The sequence below is a fragment of the Girardinichthys multiradiatus genome, chromosome 8 (genome assembly GCF_021462225.1).
Source record: "Girardinichthys multiradiatus isolate DD_20200921_A chromosome 8, DD_fGirMul_XY1, whole genome shotgun sequence".
Taxonomy (NCBI): domain Eukaryota; kingdom Metazoa; phylum Chordata; class Actinopteri; order Cyprinodontiformes; family Goodeidae; genus Girardinichthys; species Girardinichthys multiradiatus.
The window spans coordinates 3,467,895-3,486,810 of record NC_061801.1 but is presented as its reverse complement, the minus strand read 5'-3'; the positions used below and the strand labels follow the sequence as shown (position 1 = coordinate 3,486,810).

At 40.9% G+C, this 18,916-nt stretch overlaps 1 protein-coding gene across 2 annotated transcripts in view; it reads right to left on the bottom strand.

Annotated features, from left to right (window-relative positions):
- The window catches only part of slc27a6 (solute carrier family 27 member 6), a 67,119-nt gene that overhangs the window by 24,661 nt on the left and 23,542 nt on the right, over positions 1-18,916 (bottom strand). For both annotated transcript variants that reach the window (XM_047373594.1, XM_047373595.1), the window contains exon 4: positions 4,271-4,395. In XM_047373594.1, coding sequence (XP_047229550.1) covers positions 4,271-4,395 — 125 coding nt within the window. The remainder of the gene's footprint in view (positions 1-4,270; positions 4,396-18,916) is intronic.

Genomic DNA, 18,916 nt, shown 5'->3' with positions numbered 1-18,916 from the left:
CCATAAATTCTGATGAGCCCAACCAGTTAGACTACAAACATGTCTTGAAGACATTGGATGACTTTACATTTTTTGCTTCTAAATTCAGACAAGACAGAAGTTGTCGTCTTTGGACTGGAGTCTTTAAAAAAGACACTGCTTAGTCAATCACTTAACTTGGATGGCATTAAATTGACCTCTGGTAATAAAGTAAAAAGACTTGGTGTTATTTTTGACCAGTACGTCATTTAAATCTCATATTAAACAGGTTTCTAGGATTTCCTTCTTTCACCTCCGGAACATTGCCAAAATTAGAAATATCCTATCCAGGAGTGACACTAGTAAAACTAGTCCATGCATTTGTTACTTCAAGGCTGGACTGTTGTAAATCTTCTCTATCAGGATGTCCACAAAATGCAGTTAAAAGCCTTCAGCTGATCCAAAATGCTGCAGCAAGAGCTCTGATGAAAATTAAAAAGACAGACTATATTTCTCCCATTTTAGCTTCCCTTTTATTGGCTCCCTGTTAAATCCAGAATAGAATTTAAAATTCTCCTTCTCACATATAAAGCCCTTAACGATCAAGCTCCATCATACATCTAAGATCTGATTGTTCCTAACAGAGCACTTCGTTCTCAGATTGCCGGTTGCTCTAGAAGTAGAATGGGAGGCAGATCCTTTAGTTATCAGGCTCCTCTCCTGTGGAACCAGCTCCCAGTTTTAGTCCGTGAGGCAGTCTACTTTTCAGGCTAGGCTTAAAACTTTCCTTTTTGATAAATCTTATAGTTAGAGTGGCTTAGGTTATCCTGAGCTATCTCTGTAGTTATGCTGCTATAGGCTTAGGCTGCTGGAGGACATAATGACCACTTTCACTCTCTTCGCTACATTCTCATACTACTCTCCAATTTGTCATTATTTGCTGTTATTTCAGCTTTTAATTTTATGTTCTCTCTCTTTTCTCTTCCTATAAGCTACACCTGGCCTGAGACACCTGTGATGTCGTATTACCTGTGACACCTTCCTGTAGGGGGGCATCGTCCAAGCTTCTGCTGCCAACAACTTAATTCTCACCTTCTACCGATGATACACTTGGCCCTGTCTTTCAGTTTTTACTTTATCCAAAATGGGGTTTTACTTTTCTTTCCCATAGAAAGTACACCTATATGAGTTGAAGCACCGCATCTGGCAGTTAATAGGGATGAAATAGAACAAAAGTTACGACTGTAACTACGGTTCTATGAATTCCTGATGCTTGGTCCCTCTGAATCCTTGTGCTCACGGGAATACTGAGCTTCGGTGTTGACTTTGCAGCAATCCCTCATACTGAGCATGCATGTAGCGACAGTGAAGAGGAAAACTCCCTTTTAACAGGAAGAAACCAACAGCAGAACCAGGCTCAGTGTGAGCGGCCAACTGGGGGTTTGAAAGAACAGAGCAGGGACAAAAAAAAAGAACTCAGAAGCACTGATCCAGTAGTACTTTCTATAGGAAGGAAAAGTGAAACATTAGTAGTTTAGTGGCTTCATCTAGGAGAGAAGGACAGCTAAGTAGATTAACTCTGAGCCAGTTTTCAAGTCTAGAGTATGAAAGAGAGCACATACAGTTAGTCACAGTAGAAGCTCAGCCAGTAGCTATGTCTAGGAGAGACGGTTAAACACTGAAAGACAGACAAGTGTATCATCTGTATAAGGTGAGCATTAAATCAAGCCAGCAGTGAGCAATCCTGTTAATGACACCCACAACATTTCTGTTGATCACAGATTAATTAATTATGAAAAAGCTGCTTCTTCACTTACTCTAAATGAAGTTTTTATGGATTTAAATCAATCAGTTCTTATTTATAAAGCATTTTTCAATTAATATGGAAAACACAAAGTGCTTTACATGACATGAGGAGAATAGTTTGAGGGATGAAAGAAATTAAATCGTGCAATAAGGAAAAAGCTCACAAGGGCTAAGAATGGAAATATTATCAGCAATAAAAACTTTGAGCCGAAAAACCTAAATAATAATGTAATAATTTCCACCTGCATTCAAAATAGGCCTGATATTTCATGCCAAAAAATTGATAAATATAAGTAGAACTGGTAAGTAAAATCACTGCTTTTAATAGTGTTTTACTTCTCTAAATAGTTTAAATTAAACAGTGAGTTAAACTTATGAACATATAACTGGGTGTAGCTCTACCTAACTTTGCTGGTGTGCAGGTTTGTCCTTTCTTTATCTTGATTAACTGTCAACTGCACTTTTAGACAGTCATTTAAGTTCTGTTCAAATTTCATTTGTTATGGTTCAGTGACAATTTGTATTTAAGAGGTCCTCTTCGTGCTATTAACATTTGGACATCATGAGACGAAGATGACTCCTAACAATCATTTATCAGGTCTTGTCCACAGCAAGGTTTCAGAGAGTAGTTGCCACTTAGCATAGTATCCCAGAGTATCAGCAGGTTGCAACAGACACTCAGGGAGACTGTAAGAGTCACAGAAAGGTATAGAAGTGCGAACATTGTGAACAGTGACCTGTGGAACCAGATGGTAAATGGCACTCAACTCCAGGCACATCTAAAGGAGGTGAGAGGAATCAAATGTCACTGTGACCATTTCAAACTGCTTACATCAGTGTGATCTGTGTTTTAGACGACCTGTGAGGGTACCTGACAACACCACTAGGTGGAACAGAAATAATGGTTGCCACTGTTGTTGTAAACGTCAAGGTTAACACAATGAATCAGCCACTGGTCTCATCAGATGAGCCATTGTAGGTGGCGGTGTTTTAGTCTGTCTTGTTAATACAGAACTGTGAATAGTGCTGTGACAAGTCAGTACTACCTAAATAACATAAATGACCCATTGGCTCTGCATCTGCAACAGAGGCCTGGTTTTATCTTTATGGATAACAATGCCCAAGCAGTAAGGCTACATCATCAGGGAATGGCTGCTGAACGCTGGGGTCCCTCAAATGGGGTGGTCTGCATTTTCTTCCAGACCTGAATCCGTTAGCAAGCCTCTGGGATAAACTGAGTCATCAGGTAGAGATTGTCGCCACCACTGCATCTCTCATCCAGTAGATCAGGTGAAAAACAATTGAAACGTTTTACAGCATTGCACTGTTCATGGGGAGACTACACACTGCTCAAACCTGTGACCGGTGACATATGAACAATAGCAGGTGTCAGAGTTGTATGTCGCTCCCCACCACTTGTAGACAGAGCATCCTTTCTAATTAAATCTGAACAATAAATCTCACTGTAAACTCATTAAATTTGCATATAGCTGAGACAGCAAAAACAGGCATAAAGGGTTTTCAATTCTAGGTTTGAAGGTTGGATCTGTTGCAGAATAAGTGAGTGCCCAGATCCTAATGGCTACCGAGACACCACACTGAATGCGAGAATCGAGAATGATACTCATTGTAAGGACCACCGGTGATGGTCAATGTGTTATTCAATAAGATGTTAAGATTTAATCGCCTATACATTAAATAATGAAATAGAGGAACTTATATCTATCATCATATCGAGTTTTTTTCTTTTGGGCGTGGGGGACGACAAACTGTGCCTTGGTGGTGGGTCGGGTTTCCAAATTATACACTTGTCCCAGACCCCTCCCCACACTTTCCAATCAGTGGGGAGGACGGTTTTGGACAGTCTTCCACCCACATGGACCAAAAACAAAGGCAGTGAGAATAAAGAGGACTTTGAGTTCAGCGTCCAAAGGGGAGTGCCCAGGCACACACTGAATGTACATGGAAGTCTTTGTGTCCATCATGGGAGGACACAAACTTCAACACAAGTCCACTACTTGTCCTTCTGCCATTATTGGAAAGCATGTTACTTGAATGATTCACAAGCAGCAGTGACTATAAAGGACAAAAGACAAAATCTGGCCTGCTGCTCCGACTCTAATTTGCTTGCTGTGTCATTCATTAAGTGGCAGGGCAGTTATGAAGAGGTTTTTTGTAGTCTGCTGCGTGGATAACATGAGGAACATGATGTCACGTTGTGATGTCGCATTAACAACCAGCAGGCTGCATTACACCATTTTCAAGAAACAAAAAAAAATCTAATGATTTATAGATGGGGAAACATAAGGACAATAAAAAAAATACAATAAAAGCCGAATGTTTACTTACTTCTACAGTTTGGATTTCATGTTGTAAGTTCTCCAGGGACTTAGAAACAACAAGTCTTGAGGATGAGTAACGCTTTTCATTACCTTTCAGGATTAAATGGGTCACATCCTCAGGTCTGAATTGATTAACATTTAATAGAAAATGCACAATATATTACCTTTGGCTGGTTGCAGAGGTACCTGCAGAGTTCACCGATATACTGGAATATAGTAACTTCATATTGTTTGCAGTCAGTCCAGAACTGGGATGCTGAGAACTTCTTCTTCAGGACACAGGTAGCTCCTGTTAAAAATAAAAAACTATGTTGTTAAGAAGAGCTACAGCCTAAACTTTTCTGTTCCTTGATGTTAGATGTCTACCTTCAATGTATCCACAGCAGAATAAGCAGAATATTCCTAAGAAACAAAACATTAAAGTTATGCCTACCAGGCGCCACGACAGAATGCTGAAAAGTTCAAAACTTTTATTTCTGGGAAAGAACATTTATTTGGGTCTCTTCTGTTGAACAAATCAAATTATTTAGGATAGAGAGCCAAAACTCAAATTTTCAAAAGCAATCACAACTTCACTTACCACTGGAAAGACCAGAGCTAAGGTTGCGTTAGTAGTTATCTGTGTATTCATTCAATGATTTGAATGGTTTTCTACATAGAAGTACAGAATTTTTACTTTCTGCTGCTGGTATTCCATACAGTAGCGTAGCACTGAGCTGCTATAAAAACTGGTAATGACCGAAAAGGGTGACTTTTTACTATTCTTCTTTTGGAATTATTCCCAAAGCAAGTGATGATCATTTTAATAAGACTATGAATCCTGTTTGATGTTTTGTGACCTTAATGTGTAATATATATTGAAAATAAAAGTGCATTTTTTGGAAAGTCGGCAGCCTTGTTATCAGGGCTTGACATTAACTTTTTTGCTCACCAGCCACTGTGGCTAGTGGTTTTCCAGAGTTACTAGCCAGTCAGCATTTTCACTAGCCACAATTTTGTTGCTGAGAATTTATGTTTGAACTAGATTTACAACATTTTACATGTAAATGACCCTGTTACACAATCATAACAAGATTACATAAAATGTTTACCACTTCGGGTCATTATCAAGCATTCAGCTCCGACAAGGTTCTGTGTAAAGCTTCTTTTATGTGAAAATGTGCAGTGATCAGTGTTGCCAGGTCTCATGAGAGAAACAAGCAACCAGCTCTCAAAACAAGCCCAAAAAAAGCCCAACAGGCTAAAGACCACTGTTTAAAACTGTGTAAATGTATACATTTATTATGGCATTATACAAAAGCAACAGCAAAATTATTATTAACACTTTTACCACAAACATTTTGAATAACTTAAAATTTTGAATAACAACCGATCAAAAGAAAAGTGCATTTTGAATACTTAACAGCAAAATGACAAACATAAAAAAACTTTCTTTAAAGTCTGTTTAAAAGAAAAGGCATGGTGAGCACATATTTCACACTGCAGAATCAGAAGGGAGACATCTCCCATCTCAGGTCAGATCCAGTCTTTTAATGCGCTCTCTTTCTCCCACTCTGTATTAAAATCTTTCCATATTTTCCCCATCTACTGCATCTCATTGTCACACTGTCTCATCACTCGTTTCCCTGTCCCTCTGGGTTCTGGCGTGAGTGTGTTCGGGGTGTGCCTAGTCAACTCTAGTGGGCGCTATAACCAGGAAACAGCGGCGTGGAAAGGACAAACTATCTACCACCCGAGTTTTGCTTTATTGTGGGAGCTGGGAGATAATCAAGGGGTTTCACTCGGAAAGAAAGCCATGTCCAAATTCTTTTTCAAGCGACTTTAGAGAAAAACAAACCCAAAGTCGCCTATAATAAACTGACTTGGCAACACTGGCAGTGTACAAAGTAGAAACATTTCCGCCCCCACCGCTTCACAACTGTGTTCTCCACAGGGACCGCCTGTCTAACGGTCATGAACGGACCAGAGAGCAAACACTGTATGCAGGCAGTGCTCATGGGAGTTGTAGTGTCATGATTCAACTTGTTTATTATTTCACATGCCATTTGAGAAAACTACAATTAAAAACTGTATATATAATTTAACCCGCTAAAGTGACTAGTCGGAGTGGTTGTGTTTCCCGCCACTGCTAAAATTCACCGGTATTTGGCGGGTTGGCGGGTGTTAATGTCAAGCCCTGCATGTTACCTAAGGGATAAAGCTGTTACATGCACTGGTTTTTAATACATCAATGTAGTAATATTTTCTCCCAGATGGTAAAAGACTATAACAGAAACAGGTGACCATTAATCTCCAAAAATAGACATAGCATGTCTCCTTTAAATGTATATACAAGAATGAAAGAAAGCAGCTCTGCACGCCTGGCGTTTGCCTGATGTTCACCACAGTGGCAAAACCAAAAGTAACATGTCTTATCTGTTCTTCTGTGTGCTGAACAGACTCCTGTCATCTGCAAAAATACTCAGATGATTCTGCAGTTGTGAGGTGGATCAGAGATGGACAAGAAGCTGAGTACAGGAAGGTGGTGGACCACTTTGTGGCATGGTGTGGAAACAATCATCTCATCTTGAACGTGACTAAAACAAAGGAGATGATTGTAGATTTTAAGAGAAACAGGAATAAGTCAAAAATATTTCCATCATGGGAGAAGAGGTGGAGGTGGTGGAGGAGTATAAATACATTGGTGTTCACCTGGACAACAGACTGGAGTGGAGATGCAACTGTGAAGCCGTCCTTCTGCCATCATCTGCTGGGGAAGCAGCATCAGAGCCAGGGACTTAAAAAAGCTCAACAAGCTGATAAAGAAAGCTGGCTCTGTTCTGGGGAGACCTCTGGAACCTCTGGATATCATTGTACAAAGAAGGATTCTTCATAAAATGAAGAACATTATGGAGAACCCTGAGCATCCTCTTCATGAGACTGTTGTACAACAACAGAGTGTCTTCTGTCAGAGGCTTCTTCAGATCTGCTGTAAGACAGACCGCTACAGGAGATCCTTCCTGCCCACACCCATCAGCATCTACAACAACTCTTTGAAGAAACCTGCATAATATGAGCTACAACAACATTTAATTTCCCTTCGGGATTAATAGTAAGTATTTTTGAATTTGAAGTTGATCTGAATTTGGGGAAGTACTGAGATGCACTCCTTTAAACAACTTCCATATTGGCACTCGTGGGGGTGTACTCAGTCACTCAAAAGTGACACATGAATCACTGAAATGGAGTGCTTGAGAATGTTACTGTTCCCCATCTCCACATACAGCACACACTGCAGCCTGTTTTACAAAACACCTCAAGGTGGTATTGAGACACCTTTGTCCTGTCTCTGTGTTTTGTGAAAGAAGGCAACGAGGGTGGGTTAAGGTCCACCCACAGCTGTTACGCCCCGGACTCACCAAACAAGCTCACCACAGCCCTGCATCAGATCGTGTAAGCATTAGCCTGGTTTGCAGCTATGTGAATGATGTAGTAATCATTGATGGTCTCTGTGGGCAATTGGAAGGTGGTTTAAGATGAAAACACTCAGACTACTTCTGTGTGGCCAGTTTTTCACAGACATCATTTCAAGCCATAAGCACACCCAGATCGAATTAAACGGAAAGAAGTAGGGGGTGATTCTGACAACAATAGATATCACACTTTTTTTGCTATTTTCCCAATGATGCCTATTTAATATTTCAATAATAAGGTAAAAAGAAATAACAGATAATTTAAGTGTAGAGCATTTTGTTTGAAATATCCAGTTGGATATTTACTGCTGTCTGTTGATGGCACTGATAAAACAGAACACAAAAATACTTGACAGGTATTATTATCCCCTCCTTGAACCCGCCACCTTAACGTGGTGGAGGGGTTTGAGTGCTCAAATTATCCTAGAGGCTATGTTGTCTGGGGCCTAAATGCCCCTGGTAGGGTCTCCCATGGCAAATAGGCTCTAGGTGATGGGTCAGACAAAGAGTGGTTCAAGAATCCCTCATGAGGACCAAAATATCGAGGCACGTGACGTCGCCCGGTACGGCGGAGCCAGGCCTGGGGTTGGGACTTGTCGGAGAGCGCCTGGTGGCCGGATTGCTCCTTGCGGGACCCGGCCGGGCCAAGCCCGAATGAGAGACGCGAGGCCATCCCCCAGTGGACCCACCACCTGCAGGGGGAACCGTGAGGGACTGGTGCAAAGAGGATTGGGTGGCGGACGAAGGTGGAGACCTCAGCGGCCCGATCCCCGGATGCTTAGGCTGGCTCTAGGGATGTGGAATGTCACCTCACTGGGGGGGAAGGAGCCTGAGCTTGTGCGGGAGGTCGAGAGATATCGACTAGAAATAGTCGGGCTCGCCTCCACGCACAGCGTGGGCTCTGGAACCCATCTCCTTGAGAGGGGTTGGACTCTCTTCTACTCTGGAGTGGCCCACGGGGAGAGGCGGTGGGCTGGTTTGGGTTTGGTTGTTGCCCCCCAGCTCAGCTGTCTCGTGTTGGGGTTTACCCCAGTGGATGAGAGGGTCATATCCCTGCGCCTTTGGGTTGGGGAGAGGTCTCTGACTATCATTTCAGCCTACGGGCCTACGGGTAGTGCTGAGTACCCGGCCTTCTTGGCGTCCCTGTCGGGGGTGCTGGATAGTGCCCCTCCCAGGGACTCCATTATTCTGCTGGGGGACTTCAACGCCCACGTGTGGAACGACAGTGACACCTGGAGAGGCGTGATCGGGAGGAATGGCCTCCCCGATCTGAATCCGAGTGGTGTTTTGTTATTGGACTTCTGTGCTAGTCACGGATTGTCCATAACGAACACCATGTTCAAACATAAGGGTGTCCATCAGTGCACTTGGCACCAGGACACCCTAGGCAAGAGGTCGATGATCGACTTTGTTGTCGTATCATCAGACCTTCGGCCGCATGTTTTGGACACTCGGGTGAAGAGAGGGGCTGAGCTGTCCACTGATCACCACCTGGTGGTGAGTTGGATCCGCTGGAGGAGGAGAAAGCCGGACAGACTTGGCTGGCCCAAGCGCATAGTGAGGGTCTGCTGGGAACGCCTGGCAGAGCCCTCGGCCAGGGATGTATTCAACTCCCACCTTCGGGAGAGCTTCGACCAGATCCCGGGGGATGTTGGAGACATAGAGTCCGAGTGGACCATGTTCTCCGCATTTATTGTCAACGCTGCTGCCCGTAGTTGCGGCCGTAAGGTCTGCAGTGCCTGTCGCGGCGGCAATCCCAGAACCCGGTGGTGGACACCGGCAGTAAGGGATGCTGTCAAGCTGAAGAAGGAGTCCTATCGGCTGTGGTTGGCTTGTGGGACTCCTGAGGCGGCTGACGGGTACCGTGAGGCCAAGCGTGCTGCGGCCCGGGCTGTGGCGGAGGCAAAAACTCGGGCCTGGGAGGAGTTCGGTGAGGCCATGGAGAAGGACTACCGGTTGGCCTCAAAGCGATTCTGGCAAACCGTCCGGTGCCTCAGGAGGGGGAAGCAGTGCTTCGCCAACACTGTTTATAGTGGGGGTGGGAGACTGCTGACCTCGACTGAGGACATTATTGGGCGGTGGAAGGAGTACTTCGAGGATCTCCTCAATCCTGCCATCACACATTCCGTGGTGGAAACAGAGGCTGGGGACTCGGGGTTGGACTCTTTCATCACCCAGGCTGAAGTCACCGAGGTAGTTAAAAAGCTCCGCGGTGGCAAGGCTTCGGGGGTGGATGAGATCCGCCCTGAGTACCTCAAGTCTCTGGATGTTGTAGGGCTGTCATGGTTGACACGCCTCTTCAACATTGCGTGGCGGTTGGGGACAGTGCCTCTGGACTGGCAGACTGGGGGAAGGGGGACCGGAGGGTGTGTTCCAACTACAGGGGGATCACACTCCTAAGCCTCCCTGGTAAGGCCTACGCCAGGGTATTGGAGAGGAGAGTCCGACCGATAGTCAAACCTCGGCTTCAGGAGGAGCAGTGTGGTTTTCGTCCCGGCCGTGGAACACTGGACCATCTCTATACCCTCTACAGGGTGCTCGAGGGTTCATGGGAGTTTACCCAACCGGTTCACATGTGTTTTGTGGACCTGGAGAAGGCATTCGACTGTGTCCCTCGTGATGCCCTGTGGGGGGTGCTCCAGGAGTATGGAATCGGGGGCCCTTTATTAGGGGCCATCCGGTCCCTGTACGAGCGGAGCAGGAGTTTGGTCCGCATTGCCGGCACTAAGTCGTACCTGTTCCCGGTGCATGTTGGACTCCGGCAGGGCTGCCCTTTGTCACCGGTCCTGTTCATAACTTTTATGGACAGGATTTCTAGACGCAGCCAAGGGCCGGAGGGGGTCTGGTTTGGGGACCAGTGGATTTCGTCTCTTCTTTTTGCGGATGACGTGGTCCTGCTGGTGTGAAAGCACCACCAACATTCTAAAGTGACCAAAACATCAGCCAGAAAGCATAAGTACTGAGAAGTGGTGTGTGGTCCCCACCTGCAGAACCACTCCTTTATTGAGTGTGTCTTACTAATCGCCAAAGATTTCCCCCTGTTGTCTATTCCATTTGCACAACAGCATGTGAAATTGATTGTCAATCAGTGTTGCTTCCTAAGTGGACAGTTTGATTTCATAGAAGTTTGATTTACTTTGAGTTATATTGTGTTGTTTAAGTGTTCCCTTTATTTTTTTGAGCAGTGTATATTGATAATGTTCCACATAGTTAGCAGATGGCCTATTTGTCCCAACATCTTCCCTCTTAAAGGAAAACCATCCGTGGACCAGAGACCTGTGCTTTGCCACAAGTTCTAAAGAAGATATCACAGTTACTGCAAAGTTTTTGGTGAGTTCAAGTGGCTCTTTTCTTGGACAGCTCGGTTACAGCTTAACTTCTACTGACTGAACGGCATGCTACCTGTTCCTTATAAATGATCACGTAAAACTTACATCGCAACATGTGATCAATACGTTATCTGAGATTTTGATTACCGTACTGTTTTTGCAAAGTGAGATAAATAGTTATGCCAGCAAAATAAGAATTTTTATATTATTGTAAACGATATGTGTTACACTCCCCTAGTGCCAAGACAGAATAGATCACTGGACTTTATGACATTTGTTTTAAGTTTAACGCTATATAGCAACACTGCTGAGTGTCATTCCACATCTCTTTGGTTCCATGATGCCAGATTGATTTTTCAGTTTGTGTGGTGTGTTCGGAATATCACTGTCTTTATTCATGATTTAGGGATGACCAAAGGCGGCTAGAAGAGGGGCTCATCTTTGTAAGTATATGACAGAACTGCTTTCTGAATAAGGAGTGTGCGTGGTAAGGAAAAGATAGTTTAAGTAGACAGAGGTTACATTTCTCAATTTTTTCACAAGTGTTGTTACTTATCTGTTACCTGGTAACACAACCATTGTAATATTTTTAAGGAACATGTAATCTTTTCAAACTTAGGCAGTAAAAATTCAAAACGTCTTTCCATCCCTACAACTGATAAATGTTAGTATGAGTGGATGACGTCTCTCAATGAGAGCTGATTACCAAATATGGTCAGTGTAAGTACAAGTTAAACTTGTACAAAGATAATTAAAGTTTAATCATTACAACTGTCAGGACACTGTGACAGAGAGACACTGTGAAGGATTGTTTATCTGGACAGTTTGTACAAAGTTGGTGTCAACTAGTGAACTGGTTGTACTTTTGTATGGAAAGGTGCTGAAACATTTGCTGGTATTTTTCCAAAGCACCCAAACAAAAGAGATGAGGGGGCGAGGAACCCAAACTAAACTAAACAGACAGCACTTCTATTTGAAGGAATTGGACTGAATAAATCTGAATGTACTTGCTATGACCTATTTGGCTTGAAAATGGCTTGAGTTGAATTTTGCTGTGCTTTTATATAAACGAAAAACTATATAAAGCTGAACAGAAATTTGCACAACATTTGGAACATAGGAATATGTTGACAACATCTGAATTAAAACATTATTTCTATTTAAAATCTCATATACTGGAAAAATTTACAATCAGCCTGAGACGAGATCCAGGAAAATGACAACTTGGGGTTGAGCTAATGATATTAGATTGATGAGTCTTACCTATACAGAGCAGTCACCTAAAAACAAAACTGGAAAATGCTCTTATATTGCAAACAGAAACTGGTGTATGATGATAAGTCGGTAATCAATGCCAGATAGTTACACACACATATCTTTGCAATGTTAGGCTAAAGAACACAGCAAGATTTTCATAGTTCTTTACCACAACCATTGACTGTGGTTACAATTCTTTATGTATGCAATTAATGCAGTATTTATAATTTAATATACAATATATGCTGAATCATCACTTTAGGTAAAAGAAAGGAAAGATATGAAAGTGTTGATTGTGTCAGCATGTGTCATACTTTCTGAGTAAGAATGATATAAAATCAGGAGAAAGTTATTAGTTAATACAGTTAATTCCATCTGGGAAGGCTAATACAGAACATATTGAGGCCATAATTTATGGGGTGTGGGGAAACCGGGTCATTGTCCCGGGCCCTTGGTGGAGGGGTAACCCAGAATTTGGCCCTACAACCATCAAATATTGGTCAAGAAGTATTTTTCAAAAGGATCTGGTTTTGATATCCATCTTTGGCTGATTAACAGGCTTTTGCTAAACTGCAATGACCTGAATCAGGTATGTTAAAGCAGGAAAACATCTAAAACACTACTATAGAAAAACTGATTGGTCTCCAGCTTAGTTGCTGTGCAGGGTAACCAATCGATGTTAGAGTTTGTCTTTATTGAGACACCGCAGCCATTTCAATTATTTCATGATGTACTTCAGCACAGAGAGCAAAGAAATAATAAATAAATAAAAATGTTTGTATTTTATTTATTTTACTATAAATTAATTTACATTTTCCCTAAAGCCACATTATGCCACGAGGAATTAGTATATCAAGGCTCCCAACCTCACAAATCCACTTAACTTGCATGGCACAATGTTTTTGTTCAGCAATTTGGTCAGTGCAGTCTATTCACCTTCAAAATATTTCCACTTTTCTATCTTCAGTCAACAGAATATTTTCCAAAAAGGCTTAAGGATCATCAAGATGTTTTTGCTAAATATGAGATGGGTCTTTGAGTTCTTTTGGGTGAGCAGGAGTTTTGGCCTTCAAACAGTCCAATGGATGCCATTTTTGCCCATCTTTTTCTTATTTTTGAATCATGGACTTTTACTCTAACAGACCTGCATAGCTGTAGATGTTGCTCTGGATTCTTCTATGACTCCCTGTATAGATAATAAATGAGTTCCTGAAGTAATTTTGATAGCCCAGGCTCTCCTGGGAGGGTTCACCACTGTTAAATGTTTTCGCCATTTCTAGAAAAGGGTTTTCTCTGTTTTCAATGGAGTCCCAATGCCTTAGAAATGGCTCTGTAACCCATTCCAGAACGATGGATGTCACTGACTTTGTTCTTCACCAGTTCTTTTTTTCTTTAGATATGGCATGATGTGTTGTTTTTTTTTTTTTTTTTAGATCTAATAGCCTACTTTATGATGTCAGACTGTCAAAAAGGACCCAAATGCAGGCGAAGTTGTGGCAAAAACAACATTTCTTGTAATAATGAAACAACCAGGAAACCTACAGGAAAACTAACAGAAGAACCAGGTCATGAAGAACATGGAGGGAATTGGGCACTGAATGGGCAAGCAAACAGAAGAATCCAGCAACAAACCATGACCAAGAGAGAGTTATGGGAGATGGAACAGGTGCAGACTATGGAGACAATGAAGTGGGGCAAGTGAGCTGAAACAACGAATTGTATTGTGGCTGAGGGAAGGCAGAGCAGAGGAAGTGGGCAACTAGTTTTGACTAGAGCTAAACAGATATAAAGAAACCGTAAAATAAAGAGGGAAAAGATAAATATATACCTAAAGGGAACAAACTAGAATAAACTAAGAACTAAGCTCAAGGAATACCTAAGAAAGCAACATCTAACTAATGATAAAGAACACTGAGTATAGCAATAAAAATCATGATGAACAATAATGAAAAACACAAATAAGAACTAAAACTTAACCCAGGATGTTGACACAGACAGGCTCAATTTAATGTAATGACTCTACAGGTATGACAGTAATTGGGCCTTGGTTTGTCTGGTAAAAGTTAACCAACCAAAATGTGGTTAATTACAGTTACTTCATATATTAACAAGGGTATATAATAACTAGTTTGTCATAAAGTGGTAGGTTGGATTGGATATATTTTAAATGTAATCATCATTTGCAAACAGCTGTTTGTATTTACTCAGGTTATGTTTGATGATCTGAAACATTTAAGTGTAACAAAAATTGCAAAAACAAAGTAAATCTGTAAGGGGGTAAATAGTTTTTAAAGATATTTTTTTTGGCATTAGTGGCCTTTATTTTAATTTTTTGACAGTAGGCATACAAGAAAGAGGGGGAGATATTTGGCAAATGTCACCTGGGACTTGAACCCAGGATGGCTGCTTCGAGGACTGTAGCCTCCGCACACGGCCGTGCTCTTAACCCCTACACCATCAGCGCCACACCAAGGATAAATAGTTTTTCACATACTGTAGATGAAATGACAAATACATTACTTGTTACTTTCTGAACATATGAACTATGAAAAAAACTCTAGCAATTAATGCCAGTAACACAAACTCATTCACGTTTTCATTTTCTGTGCAATTTTCATCCGGTTCAGTATTACCAGTTGATGCTTCCATGCTATTGGGTTAACAGGTTCAACATCAAAAATGTGTGCAAAGTTTAATATGGTTCATCACTCACAATTATCCGGGCACTGGCCTTACACATGTATGTTTGTACAGTGTGTTGGGGCCTCCCTGAAAAAGACAATAAACTTGGAACTTTTGTAGTACTTGAAACAGAAGTGCAGACCAAAGAATAAGACTAGTAATTAGTTAGACTTGCTTGCTTTTCAAAATAATTATTATTTACCAGTAACATTTCACACAGTCTGCATAATAAAAAGCCCTTTGAAACACTTTTTAATGTCATAAAATACTTTTTTGATCCACATTGTTCTTTTGGTGATAAGGGAATTTTCATCACTATTGCTATAGTGATGAAAAGGAATAATATTCTTCATAACAATATACAGTGTCTTCTTTGTGCTTCTGAACCTCTAATTAAATTGCTTGCTGAAGTGAAACAGCACATCCTCTAAGAGGTCACATAGTTGGGCAGTTACTCTGTAGTCAGTGCACACTGTCTGCCATTATCCATCACTAATTTGCCAGCAGAATTTCTCCTCATGAGAAACACCAAGTAATGAGAACACAGAACTGTGATTTCAGATTTATTAGTTTCTCTGACTTTGAAAATATGTAATTTCAAAGCTAATTTATGCATTTGTAAATATTTTCTTACTGTTCACAGAATTTAAATCATTTTATTTTGTTTTCATTTTACAGTTTTGAAACAATAAAAGATTAGACAACCTGTTTATCTTGTATTCTTGAAAGGCATAAAACCCTTTCATAATGTACAGTAGAATTACTGAAAAACAGAGGTGGGACATTATTTTACAAGTCTAGAATTGCACTGCTCAAGGTGGCAGTATGTTGTAGTCGTGTTACTTTAATTCTGATATATATTTTTTTAAACTTTAATTATTCCTTTTGTGGATGAAAATGTCTTTTTTGGACAATTATTCCCTCTGGTATTGAATTCTTTGCTTCTGGAATGATTTTTCCTGCTACGTTTTTAGTTTTGGAAATTGGTTATGATACATAATCACGGCAACAATGCGTTTTTTACAATCTAGAGCAGCTGAATAATATCTCAAAGGCTCAAATAATACCCCACCTACAGCCCCAAATACCAGATGAATTGAAAAGGAGGCGCTGTGCTATCAGAGAAGGAGCAAAGAGGAGATAGTTCAAACCATCTCTTCCATCGATTATCACTTCTGACCATATGAGCAGACAGAAATGTAAGGGAAGGCAAGTTTATTTTTATAGCATATTTCACTAACAAGACAATTCAAAGTGCTTTACATGATGACTAAAACATTTTAAAAGTACATTGCATTTACAGTATTTGCAACCTCCTGCCGCTTAATTTTTTTATGTTATTGCTGAAACCAGAGGAATGACTGCCGAACAGAATTCTACCTTTTACCCAACATTTCCATAACATATTCACTGAAATTCCTTTTTGCCTTACTGACCACTTTTGTGGAAGCCTTCCATGTATTTATACTAATCTACATATTTATTTAGAGGCAGGGACAGGGTGGTCCAGGCAGCACCTGCAGTTGTGCTCTATTTAATGCATTTAATCCACATTTCACTTTACAAACTTTGTCCCTACGCCAACATTTACTATTAAAGCTGCGTGCTCTTTGATATATGAGGCCTCATGAACTCGTTTTGTACATTTTGACAATCCCAGCTTGTGCAGTACATGTATGTACAGTATGTAGCTAATATGGTGCCCCCTGCTTGTTAGATGTAAAGAAAATGCATAAGCCCAGTAAAAATCATTTAGATCTACAGTGGTGTTAAAAGGTGTTTGCCCCCTTCCTGATTGATCTTTTTTTGCAAGTTTGCCACACTTAAGTGTTTCAGATTATCAAATAAGTTTAAATATTATTCAAAGACAACACAAGTAAACACAAAATGTAGTTTTCAAATCAAGGTTTTTATTACTAAGGGACACAAAAAAATTCAAATCTACGTGGCCCTGAAAAATTGAATGCCCCCTTAAACCTAATAACTGGCTGGGCCACCTTTTAGCAGCAACAACTGCGATCAAGCATTTACGGTAATTTGCAATGAGTCTTACAGTGCTGTGGAGGTATTTTGGCCCACTTATCTTTGCAGAATTGTTGTAGATTAGCCACATTGGAGGGTTGGCCACGCCAAGGTATTCATTCTCTTTTTTTCTTCAGCCATTTAGAGGTGGACTTGCTTGTGTTTTTTTGGATCATTGACCTGCTGCAGAACCCAAGTTTGTTTCAGTTTGAGGTCACAATCAGATGATCAGGCATTCTCCTTCAGGATTTTTTGGTAGACAGTAAAACTCGTAGTTCCATTTATCACAGCAAGTCTTCCAGGTCCTGAAGCAGCAAAACACGTTTTCACAAAGGGTCATGTAGATCTGTATTTTTTCTTTCTCTTAATAATAAAAGCTTGGCTGAGCTCTGATGGCGTAAGATGTGCTTATAGAAGGATCCGCCGGAATGTGATATTTTTTTAGTTCTTTGCACCACCTTCTAATGAAGACTGCCAAGATCTGATGAAGCTGCAAATGACCATGATCAGAGGCTGGCTGGCGTGCAGGCCTCGGTTGACCAACTGCAAGGAAAATTTGATTTCTTGAAAAAGTGTGACGAATTAGAGGGACGCTCTAGACTGAACAATATTAGAATTCTGGGGATCCCTGTGGGAGGACCCTCGTCCTACAGAATTTGTGGCCGGTCTTCTTCAGAATCTGCTACAGCTAGATGTTAATCCTGCTCTTGACCGTGCACATCGTACTTTGTGGCCTAGACCTGAGATGGAGTCCCACCACGTCCATTCATCGTGCGTGTCAATCAGTTTCAGATTCTCTGTAAACCAGTGATCTGTCGTCTCTGAATTACAATAGAAAGGGAGAGTTTATCTTCCCTGACTTTACTGCCACAGTGGCAAAGAAGCGTGCTGCCTTTGGCAATGTAAAGAAGGAACATCATTCCTGCCAATGGATAAAGTTTGGGCCCTTTTTCCCAGCATCACTTCGAATAACACTCCCTAATGGTCAGCGTCACACATTTGAAAATCAGGGTCTTGCCATGGACTTTGTGAAGAAAAACCTCAAGACAATGGTGACCCCACATTTTATTTAACTTACTGTTAGGATCTATGATTATTGATTATAAATATTTTTTAAACATTATAACTAAAAATCATAATTTGAAAAAATGGAATTCTAAATAAAAATAATTTCCTAGGAATAAAGATCAGAGATTCACTCTGGGGTTGTGATTTTTGGGTTCACACCACTTAATAATAACCATCAGTTAATTATCATTAATAATTATTAACCAAAACCATGCCACTGTGTTATCAACCGAATTGTGTCATACGAACCTTCTCTTGACAGATAATCACTCTTACACAGAATAAACACAAACATGGTCAGTTTTGGTGGGCTAGTCAGTTCTTTAACTGATATTTTTAGTCTTGCTGTTCGGATTGGTGTTTAATACATTACTGTACAAGTGATCTTTTATTATTCCCTTTTTTCTAATGTATGTCGTCACTTTGTGTGTGGAGGCGATTTCAACTGTTGGCTTGACCTCCAATTGGATCGGTCTTCTAATAAAGTAGCTACTTTAACTTGTTCTCCAAAATTTGTGAACTTTTATCACCGAATTTGCTGTCTCGGACCAGTGGCACTTTTTAAACCTTCACCAAAATGCTTTTTCTTTTTTCTCCCGTGTTTAACACACTTTCACACGTATTGACTTTTTTCTAATTGATAATAGATTCTTGTCTTTGACTTTGTCAGATTGCAAGTACGATGCTATTGTTTTATTCGATCATGTTCCAGTTTCAATAAATATTAAATTTCAGTCAGAACTTGGTCAACCACTGCGGCGCTTCAACACTTCTGTTATCAAATGAAAGCTCTGTTTCTTTCATTAAGCAGCAAATAGATTTCTTCCTATCTAATAATGAGAGCTCTGATATTTCAGCTTCACTGCTATATGAGATGCTAAAGGTCTACAATAGAGGGGCAATAATACCATATATGAAGCATGAGGGTAAACTTAAAAAGAAAGGCTTTCTAATTTGACATGCCCTTTTTTTCAATTGGACAATCTGTAGGCAACCTCTC